The following is a 19,519-nucleotide window of genomic DNA, read 5'->3' on the forward strand; positions in this document are numbered from 1 at the left end:
CAAGACCATCAAGTCTAGGTTATACAGATATTACACACAGAAAATACGAATACGTAAATAAACTACAGTCGTTCGCCGATAGTTACAATCAGACGTATCACAGGACTATCGGCATGGCTCCTGCTCACAAACGCAAAAGAAACTTCTATCTGGTAGAGGATGTACTGGCCAAAGAAAGAGCCAGCCTTACAAAAAAAACGAAGGTCCGTAAACCGTTCAAGTTCAAGTTTGGAAATAAAATGAGGTTGTCACATTTGAGGAATCCGTTCATATGACGAGAAATGGACGTGGGAGATATTTACGATTTCTCAAAGGATACTACGTGGAGGTTTACCGTAGTACAGAATCAAAGACTACAATGGGGACCGAGATCAAAGGTACTTTCCACCAATCCGAACTACAGAAAGTGGATGTAAGAGATGACGACATGTGGAAAGTCGAAGAAATTTTGAAGACCAGGGGAAAAGGGCATGATAAAGAGTATTGCATCCAAATCTGTACTTTAATGATTCAGTTATTAAAAATGTTACCTTCCATAAGCACCTTGGTCTAACTTTTAATAGTCATGCTAATTGGTCAAACCACATAAACTCTATCTATGAGAAAGCTTATAAACGAATAAATGTACTTAGAATGTTAAAGTATAAAATTGACAGAAAGTTACTTGAATTAATATATATTACATTTATTCGTCCTATTTTAGAATATGCTGATATTGTTTGGGCTAATTGCACAGAAAGGGAATGCAACATCTTAGAATCAATTCAACTAGAGGCAATTCACATTATTACTGGCCTAAGACGGGGCACCAGTCATGCAATTCTATATAATGAGTCTGGATTAATACCCTTAGCTAAAAGAAGACACTTACATCAAAATATCTATTTTTTTAAAGATTTTAAATAACAGATGCCCTCCTCATGTATTTGACTCTATCCAACCTTTTATAAACAATAATAATGCTCCTTATCCACTTCGACACAATAAATTGTTTGATGTGCCCCATATATGAACTTGTCAATATTGCACTAGCTTCTTTCCAAAACTTATGAATGAATGGAATGGCCCATCTTGTCTGTATCCCTCATTAACTTCTATTTATGCGATAAAAAAATCTTTTTTATCACAGCAAACTACCATTCCTCCTTTCCACTGTAATGATACTTTCAAATATAAAGGACAAAGAAAAGCTAACATAATTTTATGTCAACTAAGAAACTCTGCAAGTAATCTGAATTTTGATTTATTCAATTCCCACCTTAAAGATAACCCTGCCTGTAACTGTGGCCACCCAGTTGAAGATTGTACCCACTTCTTTTTCCACTGTCCCTTCTTTACTAACCAGAGACAACTCCTCTTTAATTCCCTTTCTGACCTTAGTGATTCTATACCTCCTTCAATTGATACATTTCTCAAAGGTTCTCCTATACTTGATGCAAACATGAATAAATTTATTCTTGATATAGTTCAGAGATTCATAACTGACACTGGTCGCCTATTTTAGCAAATGTACATCCCATTCTATACTTCTATCTTTTCTATCTCTCATTTGTATTTGATGTCTCAAGTGTGGGTCCGCCTGTCCATTTTAGGGACTCAGCTCAGGATTATGTGCAAATGGACTGTTTGAACCTGCAGCCTGCCCCACCACAAATGGACATATTTTGACCCAGTCTTGTAATATCTTGTGATACCTAATTTGTATTTTTTAGTTTATGTTACTGTTCTGGTACTCAATAATACAAACGATGGTGATGCCTATTTTGCATTTCGGTTATATAATCATCCATTTGAATCTATCTTCTACATTCTTATTCCTAATATTATTATTATCTGTTATCTCTAATTTTGATTGATGTGTCTGTATACTTGTTTATGCACTGTAAGGAGAGGACTTGCCCAATTCCTACTGTCAATACCACCATGACAATAAAATATTCTGAAAGTGATAAAGAGTATTACATCAAATGGCTTCATTGGCCAAAGAAATTTAATTCTTGGATACCGGCATCTGATGTAACCGATTTGTAAATATCGCGCTTAGGAGAGTGAACTACCCTAAAAACGTATAATTTCAAGACCTCGTGTCATGGGAGAATGTACATATACACAGATCGCTCTAGTAATATGTCATGGGAGGTAGATGACTATCGAGTAGTTGTAAATAATATATATTGTCCATTATATAATAGGTGATGTTTGTAAGGATGGGCGTGGGATGGCTCTCCGACCTACGTCCATTCCAACGCGACGGGGATACTAAATGTGTACATAATAGGTGCCTTTTGTTTTTATTTCTTTGTTAATTATCTGTGTCTTTTGTTTCCATTATAAACAGAAGAATGAAGTAATCCCTATCAATAGAGCAGTCAGGAAATACCGAGCTATAAATAGATACAGTCGGGAAATACATGTGACGTCATCGATCTGCACCTCCACCCTAGTCGGTGGGTGTATGAGTCGGGTGTGCTAATGATTATATAGGCGGCGGACTGCGCCAGAATGGGCACTTTCCCTACAACTTCAACATATAGAGGTATTTTCTGCTTTTTGCATCATCGTATAATTAGGTCAATCCGAACTGAGCTGCGCTTATCACTTAAGGAATATCACAGACGACTTGATATAATAGTATGTACTGAAGTTGAAGAGTTCCACTGAATCGTTTTGTACATCCCCGAACTTCTTTCAATGACCGTGAAATGTTACAAAATCATCAATTTCATTTTTGCCACTTACAATGAAAATAATATGATTATATAGGCGGTGGGACTGCGCCAGAATGGGCACTTTCCCTACTACTTCAACATATAGAAGTATTTTCTGCTTTTTGCATCATCGTATAATTAGGTCAATCCGAACTGAGCTGCGTATATCACTTAAGGAATATCACAGACGACTTGATATAATAGTATGTACTGAAGATAAAGAGTTCCACTGAATCGTTCTGTACATCCCCGAACTTCTTTCAATGACCGTGAAATGTTACAAAATCATCAATTTCATTTTTGCCACTTACAATGAAAATAATATGTTAGCTATATGTCAATGCAAATAATTGTTGTCTTTGTCGGGAAACACCCGAACGACATATCATTTCCGTCATTTGTTCAGACTTCTTCCTAAATTGCAACGTCAAAGAGATTCCCGGACTAGACTTATCAGTGTTGTAAGGATAAGGAGAGCGAGGTTTGTTACATTTAAGATGGCCGATGAAACATCGTCGTATGTGTGGGTCAGAACTCCGGCCACATCTTTCCACTGACCATCGTTTTCGTTTGGTTCGATCCCCAGAACGTCACACATCATTTGGTAGATGTGAATGTTTGCGAATCCTTTAACCACCACGTTTCGGCTTATATCTGAAACAGACAATCAGAGAACGTAGAAGCATAAAAGATATCTGTAATAACATGTCTTATATCAAATATAGTTTGCACTTTATTATGTATATAGCAGTGTTAGAATAAATACATGATAAAATCAAGTACTGATATCTCATATTATTTCGTCTCCTTATAATAGATTTAGTCAATGGACTTCACAAGAAACTTATTTAGAAAACTTCCTCCATTTTTCGAAACGTGTTTTCATCTGTCTTCTATTAAATATCAGACATTATTAAAATCATTGTATCGCTTTATCTTGAACTGAGAGTAAATATGTACCGTGATAATTATCTAAAGCTCTGTTATACTTAACTACCACTAACAAATAACAGCGATATCATGACCATTGTCTTAAAATATATGCTGTATATCGGTGACGGTGAACAAAAATAAAGTGGCGAGCCTTTGGCATTCCGAGTAAAACGAACAGCTGTAATGTCAAGACACGGATAATGTATTCTAAACAGCTGGATAGGAGTATAAATGTGACGTTGGTGTTACGCAGAATAGTGCCTTATGACGTATGTTAAAATAATTACCAAGGACATAGAGTTCCACACTTCCATAGATATAAAAGCGATTAGAGAATTTTTTATCAATTGGATAAAATAGTTTATTACAACAAATAAAAAAGTTGATTTAAACAGCTATTTATATTTATGCATGGCAGTTTCATGATAAGGCAGTGTATGTGTATTTACCTGGTCCACTAGCGAGGAAAATACCTCTCATATCGATCTCATTATTATCAAACCCGTGTGTCCCCTGCATAGGCCCTGAACCGTAATAGGTGTGAAATCTTGGCAACAACGGCTGAAAAAAAAAACATTTTTTTTCTCAATAAGTATCGATAAGTTATATGAATACAAATTAAAAGTGTTGTTTTTTTAACATGGCGTACTAGATCAAAGTACATTAGGATTATCACAATACCGAAAAAAAATTCTGTTTATCAATCTCGTTATATACAAAAAAATAATTGCATTATCTATGGTATACATTTGTTAGAATATCAGCCGGGAATCAAAGTATCACTGCACATATATCCTAGCTATACGATTCAACTCATTTTGTATGTGGTTGGTGAGATTTTGAAATCTAACTTCGTTTACATGTATAAAGGGGGATAACTCATATAAATCATACCACCCAACGTGTCAAAATAGATCACAGTATGTACCTTGGATTTTTTTTTAAAGGAATCGATACTGAAATTGGATGAAACAAATGTGCATTGTTCTTATGAATTAACCCAATTTGGCAAAATCTACGCACTGTGGTAATATACCAGCCATTCTTGGCTACCAGTAGGATGGGAGATGTTCTGTAATGATTACGATAAAACCATCGATCCGGGATGTCCGCCTTCTTTAGAACGGTCAAGTGTGGGTTGTCCATAGCGACCAAATCAGCATAAACCTGTCATTCATTACAAAAACAATATCCTTATACTTATTTCTCAGTTTATTTATATAGTTTTCAAAATCAAATATTTAAGCAAAATATACTGCACAATATACAAGTGATTTCATAAAAGAAGCCCATTGTCTCGGCATACAGTAAATAATACTCTGTTAAGAACGAACATAACATACAGGTAGTCGTGCATTATAGAACACTAGCGGTTATATATATGTTATACAGTTAAAATAGCCTTATTTACGTCCGTAGCTGATAAGAGATCAAGCGAACCTTATCAAGTAATCACAATAATATATCACTGTTTGTAATTTGTATAATTTTGTTTAAACGATATTTTATTCAAGATTCAACATTAAAATCGAATCGAAATAATTCTTTTTAAAGTATCATGAGGATTACGTTACACGTTTAAAGCTTTTTGCAAAACCGTATCCTAATTAGTTATTGACAAAGACACATCATGTGTATAAATACTTAAGAGATGATTTTACATGAGCTTTAAGCTTGTAAAATTTAGGGAAAATTATGATTTAAATAGAGTAATATTTGATGTTGTATTTACAATAGATTATATGTATTGAATTCTACAAATTTCTGTATCAAATAATCAACATAATCAAATGAAATGTAAATGGACCCTTTTGTTTATTAATTACGTGTACGTTTCCTGGTGACAAAATCAAGGAATTTACCTTATTTAGTTTGCCTTCATTAGGCCATATGTAGACATTCGCCCCTGCGTCTAATACTACTCGGATGTCCTCTACTTCTACGTAATCAGTAATGTTGATAACTCTGGTCTCGTTCACTTCCGTCATTCCGTGATCAGAAAAAATCATGATATTGACTTTATCACGGAGGTCATGTGACTCGAGCTCGTCTAATAGCTTGCCCATTTCATTGTCAATTTCCATCAATTTCTGGTTGAGCTGTGTGGAGGAAGGTCCATACTTGTGACCATATTTATCGGGCAGCTCCACGTAGATACCTTTTTATGATACAATGAACAATTTTTGAAACAATTTACAATATACATAGAAGTCTTTATCACAGCTCATGCTAAATCTATCACCTCACCTACTTGCTCTCAGTCAATAGCCGTCCTTCCCTTATGAGAACTTGATATGTTTGCTTACCGTTACTTTGGTTAGCATTCCGTAGCATTTCGAGGCCAAGTGAAGAGATCATAGGTATATTATGGAACCCTTGAATTTCAATATGGAAATTACATACAAGAGTAACTTAAACAAACTGGATAACAAATTGATAAATAGCATACCGACGACGTCCGCTGAATCGTTAGAGAACAACTGGAGGCCCTCTTTTATGGCTTCCTGCATGTCTTCCAGTTTCGGGTAGGTAAACGTTGGGTACTTTTTACAGTAGGTAGGATCAACGCCCCTGATGGTCACCTCACATCCTGGCCAGGAGTAGAAATAGGATCGTTTCCCCTTAACAGATACATAAGTTTCTTAAGTCCTTTAAATTGCAGATCGTTTGGATGTGTGTCTTATCTATCGCGCTGTTTTGAAATGATGTAGAATTCAGTTGACCATATTGATCAAGATCCAACACATCTGGTTCATCTAAATTATCCCGAGCATTACGATCAATATTGATATGAGCTTGTTTACCGGGAAGACAAAAATATATTTGATAGAGAATTAAGTAGTTAAGGCGATATCAAACCCAAATGAGAGATAATTCATTGAGTACAAAACGTGAATCGGGTGGGGAGAAGTTGGAGCGGGCAGGGTTGGATCACTGGATTTAACGCCATACAACACAGCAAGAACGAGGCACAGCCATATTTATTTCTAGGTGCTTCGTCAACTGGATCATTCGTTGTACCTTCGACACCACTCGTGCGAATTTCGCTTTAAAAGATGACTATGAATAACCGCAATTGCTCTGGGTGACTTGCGCCGGCCACCCCGTATGTTGTTCAGCTAGGTAGGATTAGGTAATGACCAGCAACTATATGGAGACCCGTCTCGAAGTGATCATGGCTGTTGGCAGAGCGATAAATCCGATAAACAAACCCTCGATGGGTTAGGGTTAGATACAGTGTATAGTTACTTAAGTACTGTGGTTGTCTATATGGATATAGCTACGATGTCAGAAATCATACGCAAGTTAAAATTAGAAGTATAATGTAATGCTATTCAATATCATTTACATAATTCCATGCTCAAGTGCGATGTTACATTAATAATCATGAAAGGTTGTGAATATTTTTGTTTCAGTAAATAAATTGTTGAAATGTATGGTAATGATTTTTGAAAAGTGTGTTTCGAGAAATGTTATCAAAGGAAATGGTTGTGTGCATTTTCTCAAACAACAGGTGCCACTTTAAACAAAAGGAGAACGTGTCATGAAATATTACGTCTAGTCATCGATTTATTCCAAATCTAGTGTTATCGTACAACATATTATTACTCGCCTAAGTAATTAATATGCAACCGGTTTTAAATACGTACAATTAAAACAATCGCCTGCATTCTACTGCACGATTTGACTACGGTCCAACTGTTCATTCAAAACAAATGTCGCTATTTCTGTTTTAAAGTATGACACTATCTCTCCAAACAGAAGTCGAACCTAAGTGCAACTTTGTACGTACATGTGCGATGTACATATAACGCGTCACAGTTAGTCCGTAGATACCAGATATGTTTAACAACAGGCAAAGATTTGAGAAAGAAAGACAGATAAAAGAGATCGACCACATGTAGAAGATATTATAGAACAACTGTTAGCGATCACTTCAAGAACCTACAGAGCTATTTAGGTCTCAAAGGGAAATTTACATTGCACACTGAGCATTTTGACAAGAAGATAATTTTTATCGTTCAATAAAAAACAAATATAAGCTGGTCCATTATTTGTAATTCAGGCGTTTTTTATTTTGTTTGTTCATATGTTCATTTCTTTCAACATCAACATTTTCAATAACTTGAGCTTAAATGCCAAACATCGTCACAGGCTCCATGAAAACTAACATCATTATAGTATTTGGATGAGGTATCGCTCCGCCATGACCTTACACATTGCAATGCAGTTCTTGGCTATATTCTATCTTTTTCGTCAGTATATATAACTCAGTTTGTATAAAAATATATCAAATCAGAGATCTAATAGACACTACGTCTATAGGACTTGACGTCATAACAGAAATCAAAAGCATTCGAATTCAAAAGACGAAATATATCCATGCACCATGCATGTTTTTCGTATAGAATATTAAACTACATACATATGTCAATGATCTAGTGTTTCTGTCGGTCAGAATATATACACATGTCAATGATCTAGTGTATCTGACAGTAACAATATATACACATGTCAATGATCTAGTGTATCTGACAGTAACAATATATACACATGTCAATGATCTAGTGTATCTGATAGTCAGTATATATACACATGTCAATGATCTAGTGCATCTGACAGTCAGTTAATATACACATGTCAATGATCTAGTGTATCTGACAGTCAGTAAATATACACATGTCAGTGATTTAGTGTATCCGTCAGTAACATTATATACACATGTCAATGATCTAGTGTATCCGTCAGTAACATTATATACACATGTCAATGATCTAGTGTATCCGTCAGTAACATTATATACACATGTCAATGATCTAATGTATCTGACAGTAACAATATATACACATGTCAATGATCTAGTGTATCTGTCAGTCAGTATATATAGTCATGTCCAAGATCTAGTTTATCTGTCAGTCAGTATATATACACATGTCAATGATCTAATGTATCTGTCAGTCACTATATATAATCATGTCCAAGATCTAGTGTATCTGTCAGTCAGTATATATACACATGTCAATGATCTAGTGTATTTGTCAGTCAGTATATATACACATGTCAATGATCTAGTATATCCGTCAGTAACAATATATACACATATCAATGATCTAGTGTATCTGACAGTCAGTATATATACACATGTCAATGATCTAGTGTATCTGACAGTCAGTATATATACACATGTCAATGATCTAGTGTATTTGTCAGTAACAATATATACACATGTCAATGATCTAGTGTATTTGTCAGTAACAATATATACACATGTCAATGATCTAGTGTATTTGTCAGTAACAATATATACACATGTCAATGATCTAGTGTATCTGTCACAACTGATACTGCCAATAAATCAAACGTGATTAACCATACTACAACTGTGACTGACACTAGTGAAACGTGACAAACCATACCGAACTGTCTCTCAACTGTCACTGACACTAGTGAAACGTGACAAACCATATCGAACTGTCTCTCAACAGTCATTGACACTAGTGAAACGTGACTTACCATACTGTACTGTCACTCAACAGTCACTGACACTAGTGAAACGTGACTTACCATACTGTACTGTCTCTCAACTGTCACTGACACTAGTGAAACGTGACAAACCATATTGAACTGTCTCTCAACAGTCACTGACACTAGTGAAACGTGACTTACCATACTGTACTGTCTCTCAACTGTCACTGACACTAGTGAAACGTGACAAACCATATTGAACTGTCTCTCAACAGTCACTGACACTAGTGAAACGTGACTTACCATACTGTACTATCTATCAACTGTCACTGTCACTAGTGAAACGTGACAAACCATATTGAACTGTCTTTCAACTGTCACTGACACTAGTGAAACGTGACTTACCATACTGTACTGTCTCTTAACTGTCACTGATACTAGTGAAACGTGACAAACCATATCGAACTGTCTCTCAACAGTCACTGACACTAGTGAAACGTGACTTACCATACTGTACTGTCTCTCAACAGTCACTGACACTAGAGAAACGTGACAAACCATATCGAACTGCCTCTCAACAGTCACTGACACTAGTGAAACGTGACTTACCATACTGTACTGTCTCTCAACTGTCACTGACACTAGTGAAACGTGACTTACTATACTGTACTGTCTCTCAACTGTCACTGACACTAGTAAAACATGACTTACCATACTGTACTGTCTCCCAACTGTCACTGACACTAGTGAAACGTGACTTACCATACCGTACTGTCTATCAACTGTCACTGACACTAGTGAAACGTGACTTACCATACTGTACTGTCTATCAACTGACACTGACACTAGTGAAACGTGACTTACCATACTGTACTGTCTCTCAACTGAGACTGACACTCAATGAAACGAGATTAACCATACTGAGTTATCTTTCGACTGAGATCGACACTAATGAAGCATGACTTGTTATACTAACCTGTTTTTCAGCTGTAACCCATAACGGCTCCCCGTCGTCCCACCAGTAAGAGTTGTACTGTGCTTTGTTAACACCTATAAGGAATGATTCGTTGTGTTTCGTGTCAAACATGTAATTTCCGACCATTCCGTGATCCTCACAGTGTAATCCTGTAATACATATAGAACTGTTTGTTCAAATAAAAAGATTATCATATCTGTCTCTTATGATATTAATTATTATCAATGGTAAATAGTGTTTTATAATCTTATTATATTCACGGGGGAGAAACAAATTAATCATTTATTTAAAATTACTAAAAAGAACTGTAGCAGCGATTATCTATTCGATATTAATATGACAAAATATTTGGAGGTCATAAAAACTATTTAAAACTAGAAAATATAAATAGTTCAGTGCAATTTATAACGAGTATTAGAGGATGTTTGTAGCAATGCCTTCATACAGACTCGATTTCTTTGTCGACACGCCTTTGAAAACACCATTTTCAATCGGATGAAAAAATAACATTCTTAAGATATGTTTTAAATATCTGCTTTCTTTTACTTCTCGATTGGTAACGCCTGCCGAATGAGGTAAGTACATGTAAAATATAAATGTAATGACATTTGTTTATATATAGCAGACATTGCTCAATCTTTTGCATTTAGTCATTGTATACAGACATACCAGTACATTGTGAAGTTAGTACATACCTATCCGACAATTTACCTATGCTCACAGCTAAATTTTACATTGATTTTCATATCAAGTACACGTGTACACGTAATATAAAAGCACGGTATAGATATACCCTGAAGGTAACACAGAACTTATGTTAAACTGGTTAAAATCGGATTCTTACTAGGAAACATAGAGTGTAATAGGGCGGGATCTTATTAACATAACAAGGATATAAATATTAAAAAGTCAAACATTATAACATCGTCCTAGTCCAGACCTTTTTATTTACATTAATATTTGTATTAAAGATAAAACTGTTCATCAGTATGAAAGATGAAAATGTTGTAGGAGCTCTATTCAAATACCCTGTTTCTGCTTTGTATGTATTCCGACTAATCATGTTACTTACTGTCATATTTACATGTGTAACAAAGATAAATCTAATTCATAATAATATAAACTTTATCTATTTTACAACAATTGCGATACAAGTTTATATTAATTACTCTTGTTTAATTTATAATACAAGTTTATTCAGCGATCGTCATGGTTTTACGACATGAAAATATACATAATAACTTTCTTCTGTAAGTACATTAATTCTAAACTTTGAAGTTTGCTCAATAAAACCGACATTCATTTATTATCTGATTAGAAAACTGTACAATTACCTGTCATTATGGAGTAGTAGTTTGGATAGGACAATGATGGAAAATCTGGAATCAAATATTCCGCCCTGGCTCCTTCCCTCATCATGCGTCGGAAACCGGGAAGATCGATTTCCTGTCGGTCAAAATAATCCCATCGGAATCCATCCATCAAAAATAAGAGAAGTTTGTTATCCTTTGGAATGGAATGTGTAGAGACACACTCCAATATAACACTAAGTATGAATATATATATTGGGTGTTTTAAGTTACCCATCAGAGTGTTTACATATGCTATTAGAATTTTTACGTGTAGAATCACCTCGGATTAACAAGTACTTTTCACCTGCAGCGGAAAAATGGAAGTCTGTTGCACGTACTCACTAGTACAGTGATATTATGAACCCGCTGATTAGGTAGAACTATTGGCCTGAAGGTGATGTCCACTTCCTTATTCTTGAATACTGTGACACGGTGCACTTAAGACCTTTCTAAAAGTCCCGGAGGCCCAGGATGTAGTTACATGTTAACTTCAATTTACTCAAATTGTAAGTAGCTTATCGAACACATCCAGACACGTGAACTTTACATATGTATTCATGCATATGCGCTGTTCGCATTTACGGACACTTGATGCTAAAACGGATGCGTGACCGACCCTAACACCAAACAACCAGGCCGCGTTTTTTGGTTTCCAATCGTCTTGTAATACTGTAAGTTTGATGGAGGGTTAAAGCCATTTCCATTGTAGTTACTAAACTATTAAAAACCCATTAACCTTGATTACTGACCTCATTCAGATTAACACTAATATGGCCGTCTCTCTCGCACAACCGGCTTCCCACGGCCTCAAAAATAAACTTCTGAAACGTTTTGTGTAAATACAATTTTCAACAAAATCAAATCAAACAAGTACGTTTGACGAAATTATGCGACGGAGATGACATATATTTTGAACTTGTACTGATTTGTTTTTTTGTTTTTTGTTTTGTTATAGTTATACATGCAAGGAATGAAAATAAATTGAACATTACCACATATTGAAATGATAACTATCAGGTCAACCTGAATTGTGTTCTCTTTAATAGCAAGTGTTTCCTTGTACCAGATCTGTGGTACCGGTCAAAGCGACATCCGATATGTGTAAGAGATTGGTTGCGATACCAAAGATAAAATTTAATATTCAATTTAATAACTCTAATTTTGGTCAAATCAATCACACATGACCTCGAATCCTATTTCTCGCGAAAGACAGTAGAACGACAGAGTGAGATTGTACAAATATATATTAAACGGAAATTTTAAGGAAGCATATAAGGCTCATATAATAATCAGATAACTATGTGGCAATCGTCAGATAATTATGTGGCAGTAGTCAGATAACTATGTGGCAGTATTCAGTCGTCAGATAATTACGTGGCAGTAGTCAGATAACTATGTGGCAGTATTCAGTCGTCAGATAATTATGTGGCAGTAGTCAAATATTTATGTAGCAGTAGTCATATAATTATGTGGCAATCGTCAGATAATTATGTGGCAGTAGTCAGATAACTATGTGGCAGTATTCAGATATTTATGTGGCGGTAGTCATATAATTATGTGGCAATCGTCAGATAATTATGTGGCAGTATTCAGTCGTCAAATAACTATGTGGCAGTCGTCAGATATCTATCTGGCAGTCGTCAGAAAATTAAAGAATTGAAATGGTGAATATGAATTTGTGTAATGATAATAGGATGGATAGGGAAGGGGAAGTGATGGTGGAGTTTTTTAACTAATGGCTTGGTTTTGACGACGTCATTGATGTATTTAGCTACAGTAAAGCGTGTAATTCGACTGACGGGTTGGTTTTGATGACGTCATTAATGTATTTAACTATAGTAAAGTATGTAATTCGACTGACGGTTTGGTTTTGACGACGTCATTGATGTTTTTTTCCCTATAGTAAAGAACGACATTCGATAGACGGGTTGGTTTTGATGACGTCATTGATGTTTTTAGCTATAGTAAAGTATGTAATTCGACTGACGGTTTGGTTTTGACGACGTCATTAATGTTTTTTCCCTATAGTAAAGAACGACATTCGATAGACGGGTTGGTTTTGATGACGTCATTAATGTATTTAACTATAGTAAAGTATGTAATTCGACTGACGGTTTGGTTTTGACGACGTCATTGATGTTTTTTTCCCTATAGTAAAGAACGACATTCGATAGACCGGTTGGTTTTGATGACGTCATTGATGTTTTTAGCTATAGCAAAGTATGTAATTCGAATGACGGGTTGGATTTGATGACGTCATTGATGTTTTTAGCTATAGCAACGTATGTAATTCGATGGACAGGTTGGTTTTGATGACGTCATTGATGTTTTAGCTATAGCAAAGTATGTAATTCGACTGACGGGTTGGTTTTGATGACGTCATTGATGTTTTTTCCTAAAGTGAAGTACATAATCCATCTACCCAAATCCTCTACTCTGTATCCGGTATCCTTTACTCTCTTCCCTCTATTCTCCATCCTCTAGCCTGTACCCTGTACCATCTTCCCTCGATCATCTACCCTGTATATGGTACCCTGTACCCCTTTAGCTCTAACCGTAATCCTCTATCCTGTATCCGTTACCATGTACACACTTCCCTCTACCCCTCATCCTCTACCATGTATCCTGTACCCCCTTCCCTCTACCCTCGATCCTCTACCCTGTATCCAGTACCTTGTATCCCCTTCCCTCTAACCGCCATCCTCTACCCTGTTTAGGGTATCATGTAACCCATTCCCTTTAACCTCCATCATCTACCCTGTACCCCCTTCTTGTACCTTGTACACCCTTCATTTTCCCTTCCATACTCTACCCTGTATCCTGTACCCTGTACCCCCTTCCCTCTACCCTTCATCCTCTACCCTGTATCTTGTTCCCTGTACCCATTTCTCTCAACCCTCCATCCTCTACCCTGTATCCGGTACCCTGTACATCCTTTCCTTTACCCTTCATCCCCAACCCTGTATCCGGTACCCTGTACCCCCTTCCCTCTACCCTCTATCCTCTGCCCTGTATCCTGTACCCCCTTCCCTCTTCCCTCCAACATCTGCCCTGTGTCCGGTACCCTACACACCCTTCCCTCTACCGCCACTCCTTTAACCTGTACCCTGTATCCCCTTCTCTCTGTCCTCCATTTTCTACAATGTAACCCATTCCCTTTTACCTCAATCATCTACCCTGTATCCCCTTCCTGTACCTTGTACACCCTTCATTCTCTCTTCCATACTCTACCCTGTATCCTGTTCCCTGTACCCCCTTCCCTCTACCCTTCATCCTCTACCCTGTATCTTGTTCCCTGTACCCATTTCTCTCAACCCTCCATCCCCAACCCTGTATCCGGTACCCTGTGCCCCCTTCCCTCTACCCTCTATCCTCTGCCCTGTATCCTGTACCCCCTTCCCTCTACCCTCCGTCTGCCCTGTATCTTGTACCCTGTACCCCCTTCCCTCTACCCTTCATCCTCTACCCTGTATCTTGTTCCCTGTACCCATTTCTCTCAACCCTCCATTCTCTACCCTGTATCCGGTACCCTGTACATCCTTTCCTTTACCCTTCATCCCCAACCCTGTATCCGGTACCCTGTACCCCCTTCCCTCTACCCTCTATCCTCTGCCCTGTAACTTATACCCCCTTCCCTCTTCCCTCCAACATCTGCCCTGTGTCCGGTACCCTACACACCCTTCCCTCTAGCGCCAATCCTTTAACCTGTACCCTGTATCCCCTTCTCTCTGTCCTCCATTTTCTACAATGTAACCCATTCCTTTTTACCTCAATCATCTACCCTGTATCCCCTTCCTGTACCTTGTACACCCTTCATTCTCCCTTCCATACTCTACCCTGTATCCGGTACCCTGTGACCCCTTCCCTCTACCCTCTATCCTCTGCCCTGTATCTTGTTCCCTGTACCCATTTCTCTCAACCCTCCATCCCCAACCCTGTATCCGGTACCCTGTGACCCCTTCCCTCTACCCTCTATCCTCTGCCCTGTATCCTGTACCCCCTTCCCTCTACCCTCCAACGTCTGCCCTGTATCCGGTACCCTATACGACTTCCCTCTACCGCCAATCCTTTAACCTGTACCCTGTATCCCCTTCTCTCTGTCCTCCATCTTCTAACCTGTATCAGGTACCTTTTACTCCCTTCGATCTACCCTCCATCCTCTACCCTGTATCCGGTACTCTGTACAACCTTCCCTCTACCGTCCATCCTCTGCCCTGTATCCGGTACCTTCTATCCCCTTCACTCTTCCCTCCATCCTCTACCCTCCATTCTCTACCCTGTATCCGGTATCCTGTACCCCTTTCCCTCTACCCTCCATCCTGTACCCTGAAACCTGTACTCTGTACCCCCTTCTCTCCACCCTCCATCCTCTACCCCGTAGCCGGTATGCTATACCCCCTTCCCTCATCCCTCCATCCTCTGCCCAGTGTCCTATACCCTGTAGCCTGTACCCAGTAACCCCCTTCCCTGTACTCTCCATCCTCTACCCTGTATCCTGTACCCTGTACCCCATTTCCTCTACTTTCCATCTTCTTCCCTGTATGCTGTACTCCTGTACCTTCCACGCTCTACCCTCTGTCCGGTATCCTGCACCCCATTCCCTCTACCCTCCATCCTCTGCAATATACCCTGTACCCCCTTCTCTCTACCCTCCATCCTCTACCCTCCATTCTGTACCCTATGTCCTGTATCCTGTACCCTGTACCCCCTTCCCTCTACCCACCATCCTCTACCCTGTATCAGGTATACTGTACCCCCTTCCCTCTACCATCAATCCTCTGCCCTGTATCCTTTACACTCTTCCCTATAACCTCCATCCTCTAACCTGTATCCTATAACCACTTCTCTCTTACCTCCAGCTTATACCATGTATCATGTACACCCTTCCGTCTACCCTCAATCCTGTACCCTTTATCCGATACCCTGTTACCCCTTTCCTTCTACCCTCCACTTTCTGCTCTGTATCCGGTACCCTATACCCCCTGTCCTCTACGCTGAATCCCGTACCTCCTTTCTCTACTCACCATCCTCAACCTTGTATCCTTTACTCTGTATCACCTACTCTTCATCCTTCTTCCTCTACCCTGTATCAGGTATACTATACCCCCTTCACTCTACCCTCCAACTTCTGTCCTGTATCCGGTACCCTGAACCCCCTCCGTCTAACCTCAAACCTCTACACTCCATCATCTACGCTGTATGTTCATCCTCTACCATGTATCCGGTACCCTGTATCCTCTTCCCTCATCCCTACATCATCTACCCTGTATTCTGTACCCCATTCCCTCTCCCCTTCATCCTCTACCCTATATCCGGTACTTTGTACCCCCTCCTTTTAACCTCCATCGTCTGCACTGTATCCTGTTTCCGGTAACCTCTTCTTTCTACCCTCCATCATTTTACCTGTTTCCTTTGCCCCCTTACCTCTACTCTCCATCCTCTGCCTTCTATCATATACCCTGTACACAATTCCCTCTACCATCCATCCTCTTCCCTGCAATCTGTACCCCCTTCGGTCTCACCACCATCCTCTATCCTGTATCCGGCATCCTGTACCCCGTGTTTTACCCTCCATCCTATACCCTGTATCCGGTACTCTGTACCCCCTCTCTCTTCCCTCCATCATCTACCCTCCATCCTCTATCCTGTATCCGGTACACTGTACTCTTTTCCATGTACCCTCCATCATCTCCGCTGTATCTTGTATCCTGTACCCCCTTCCCTCTACCCTTCAGCATCTACCGTGTACCCTCTAGCACCTTCACTCTACCCTCCATCCTCTACCCTGTACCCTGTTCCCAGTAAACCCTTTCTTTCTACCCTCCATCCCCTACCCTGTATCCGGTACCCTTTACCCTCTTTCCTCTACACTCCATCCTTTACCCTGAATCCTGTACCCCCTTCCTCTACCCTCCAATGCTCTCATTTATCCGGTTCCCTGTACCCCCTTCCCTCTAACCTCCATCCTCTAACCTCAATTATCTACGCTGTATCTTGTACCCTGTACTCCCTTTTCTCTAACTTCTATCCTCAACTCTGTATCCTGTATCATGTACCCCCTTCCTTCTAACCCCCATCCACTACCCTGTATCCGGTACCTGTATCCTCTTCCATCTACCCTTCATCCTCGACCCTGTATCTTGTTCCCACTACCTCCTTCTCTCTACCTCCAACCTCTGTCCTGTATCCTATACCCTGTACCCACTTCTCTATCATTTCCATCCTCTCATCTGCATCCGGTACCCTGTATCCCTTTCATTCTACTCTCCATCATCTGCCCCGTATCCGGTATCCTGTATCCTCTACCCTCTATTCCCTTCTCTCTACCCTCCATCCACTACCCTGTATCCTGAACACCCTTTCCTCAACCTTCCATCCACTACCCTTATCCTGTACCCGCTTCCCTCTACCCTCCATCCTCTACCCTGTATCCTTTACTCTGTATCACCTTCTCTCCATCCTCCTTCATCTACCCTGTTCCTTGTTCCCACTACCCCCTTCTCTCTACCTCCAACCTCTGTCCTGTATCCTATACCCTGTACCCACTTCTCTATCATTTCCATGCTCTCATCTGCATCCGGTACCCTGTACCCCCTTCCTTCTACCCACAATCCTCTACCCTGAATCCTGTACCCTCTACCTCTACCCTCCAACATCTGTCCTGTATTCGGTACCCTGCACCCCTTCCCTCTACGATCCATCATCTACGCCATATCTTGTAACCTGTGTCATATTACCTCTACCTTCAATTCTCAACCGTGTATTCGCTATCCTCTATCCCGTTCCCTCTCTCCTCTATCGTCTATCCTGTATCCGATACACTGTGCCCCCTTCCCTCGACCTTCCATCCTCTACCCTGTATCTGGTACCATCTTCCTTCTACCCTTCATCTTCTACCCTGTATCTTGTTCCTTGTATCCTCTTCCCTCTATCCTCCATCCTCTGCCCTGTATCCGGTGACCTGTACCCCCTTCCCTCTACCCTCCATCCTCTACCCTGTATCCAGTACCCCCTTCCATCTACCCTCCATCCTCTCCTCTTTATTCTGTACCCTATACCCCTTCCCTCTACCATTTATTCTCTACTTTGTATCCTGTCCTCCCTTCTCTCTACCCTCTATCCTCTGCCCTGTATCCTCTACCCTGTATCGGTACACGGTACCCTCTTCCATGTACCCTACATCTTCTACGCTGAATCCTGTACCCTCTACCTCTACCCTCCAACATCTGTCCTGTATTCGGTACCCTGCACCCCTTCCCTCTACGATCCATCATCTACGCCATATCTTGTACCCTGTGTCCTATTACCTCTACCTTCCATCCTCAACCGTGTATCCGCTATCCTCTACCCCGTTCCCTCTCTCCTCGATCGTCTATCCTGTATCCGGTACCACCTTCCTTCTACCCTTCATCTTCTACCCTGTATCTTGTTCCTTGAACCCTCTTCTCTCTACCCTCCATCCTCTACCGTGTATCGGCTATCGTCTACCCCGTTTCCACTACCTTCCATATACTACCTTGTATCCGGTACCCTGTACTCATTTCCCTCGGCCCTCCATCCTCTACCCTGTATCCGGTAACCCCTTCCCCCTACCTTCCATCCTCTGCCCTGTATCCTGTACTCTGCACCCCCTACTCTCCATCCTCCATCCTCTGCCCTATATCCTGTATCATGTATGCCCTTCGCTCTACTCTCCATCCTCTGCCCTGTATCCGGTATCCTGTATCCTCTACCCTCTATTCTCCTTCTCTCTACCCTCCATCTTCTACCCTGTATCCTGAACACCCTTTCCTCTACCCTCCATCCACTACCCTCATCCTGTACCCGCTTCCCTCTACCCTCCATCCTCTACCCTATATCCGGTACCTTGTACACCCTTCCCTCTTCCCTCAATCCTCTACCCTGTATCCTGTACCCCCTTCCCTCTACCCACCATTCTCTACCCTGTATCCTTTACTCTGTATCACCTACTTTCCATCCTCCTTCATCTACCCTGTATCAAGTATACTGTACGCCCTTCGCTCTACCATTAATCCTCTGCCCTGTATCCTGTACCCTGTATCCTGTACCCTCTACCCCTTCTC

General features: G+C 39.9%; 1 protein-coding gene across 1 annotated transcript; it reads right to left on the reverse strand.

Annotated features, from left to right (window-relative positions):
* Window positions 1–3,135: 3,135 nt before the first annotated feature.
* On the reverse strand, window positions 3,136–19,280 carry LOC132550594 (glycerophosphocholine cholinephosphodiesterase ENPP6-like). Its single transcript, XM_060214685.1, has 8 exons — window positions 18,952–19,280; window positions 11,418–11,629; window positions 10,084–10,232; window positions 6,091–6,262; window positions 5,504–5,799; window positions 4,665–4,808; window positions 4,091–4,202; window positions 3,136–3,362 (listed from the first exon to the last, which is right to left on the reverse strand). The coding sequence occupies exons 1-8, from the start codon at window positions 19,278–19,280 to the stop codon at window positions 3,136–3,138; spliced, it is 1,641 nt and encodes a 546-aa protein (XP_060070668.1).
* Window positions 19,281–19,519: the final 239 nt, after the last annotated feature.

This window comes from Ylistrum balloti, unplaced genomic scaffold, assembly GCF_031769215.1.
Source record: "Ylistrum balloti isolate Yb309-2 unplaced genomic scaffold, AGI_CSIRO_Ybal_v1 Utg370132, whole genome shotgun sequence".
NCBI classification, from domain to species: Eukaryota; Metazoa; Mollusca; class Bivalvia; order Pectinida; family Pectinidae; genus Ylistrum; species Ylistrum balloti.

Bases quoted from the DNA above. Each gene is read 5' to 3' on its own strand.
- LOC132550594 (XM_060214685.1), bottom strand. From the start codon at position 19,280: ATGGAGGGTAGAGGGAAGCGGGTACAGGATGAGGGTAGTGGATGGAGG. The intron at 4,203-4,664 runs GTGCGTAGATTT...TTTTTTTTTCAG, and splicing joins ATGGCTGGTATATTACCACA to CCGTTGTTGCCAAGATTTCA. The intron at 3,363-4,090 runs GTAAATACACAT...TGTCTGTTTCAG, and splicing joins TTTCCTCGCTAGTGGACCAG to ATATAAGCCGAAACGTGGTG.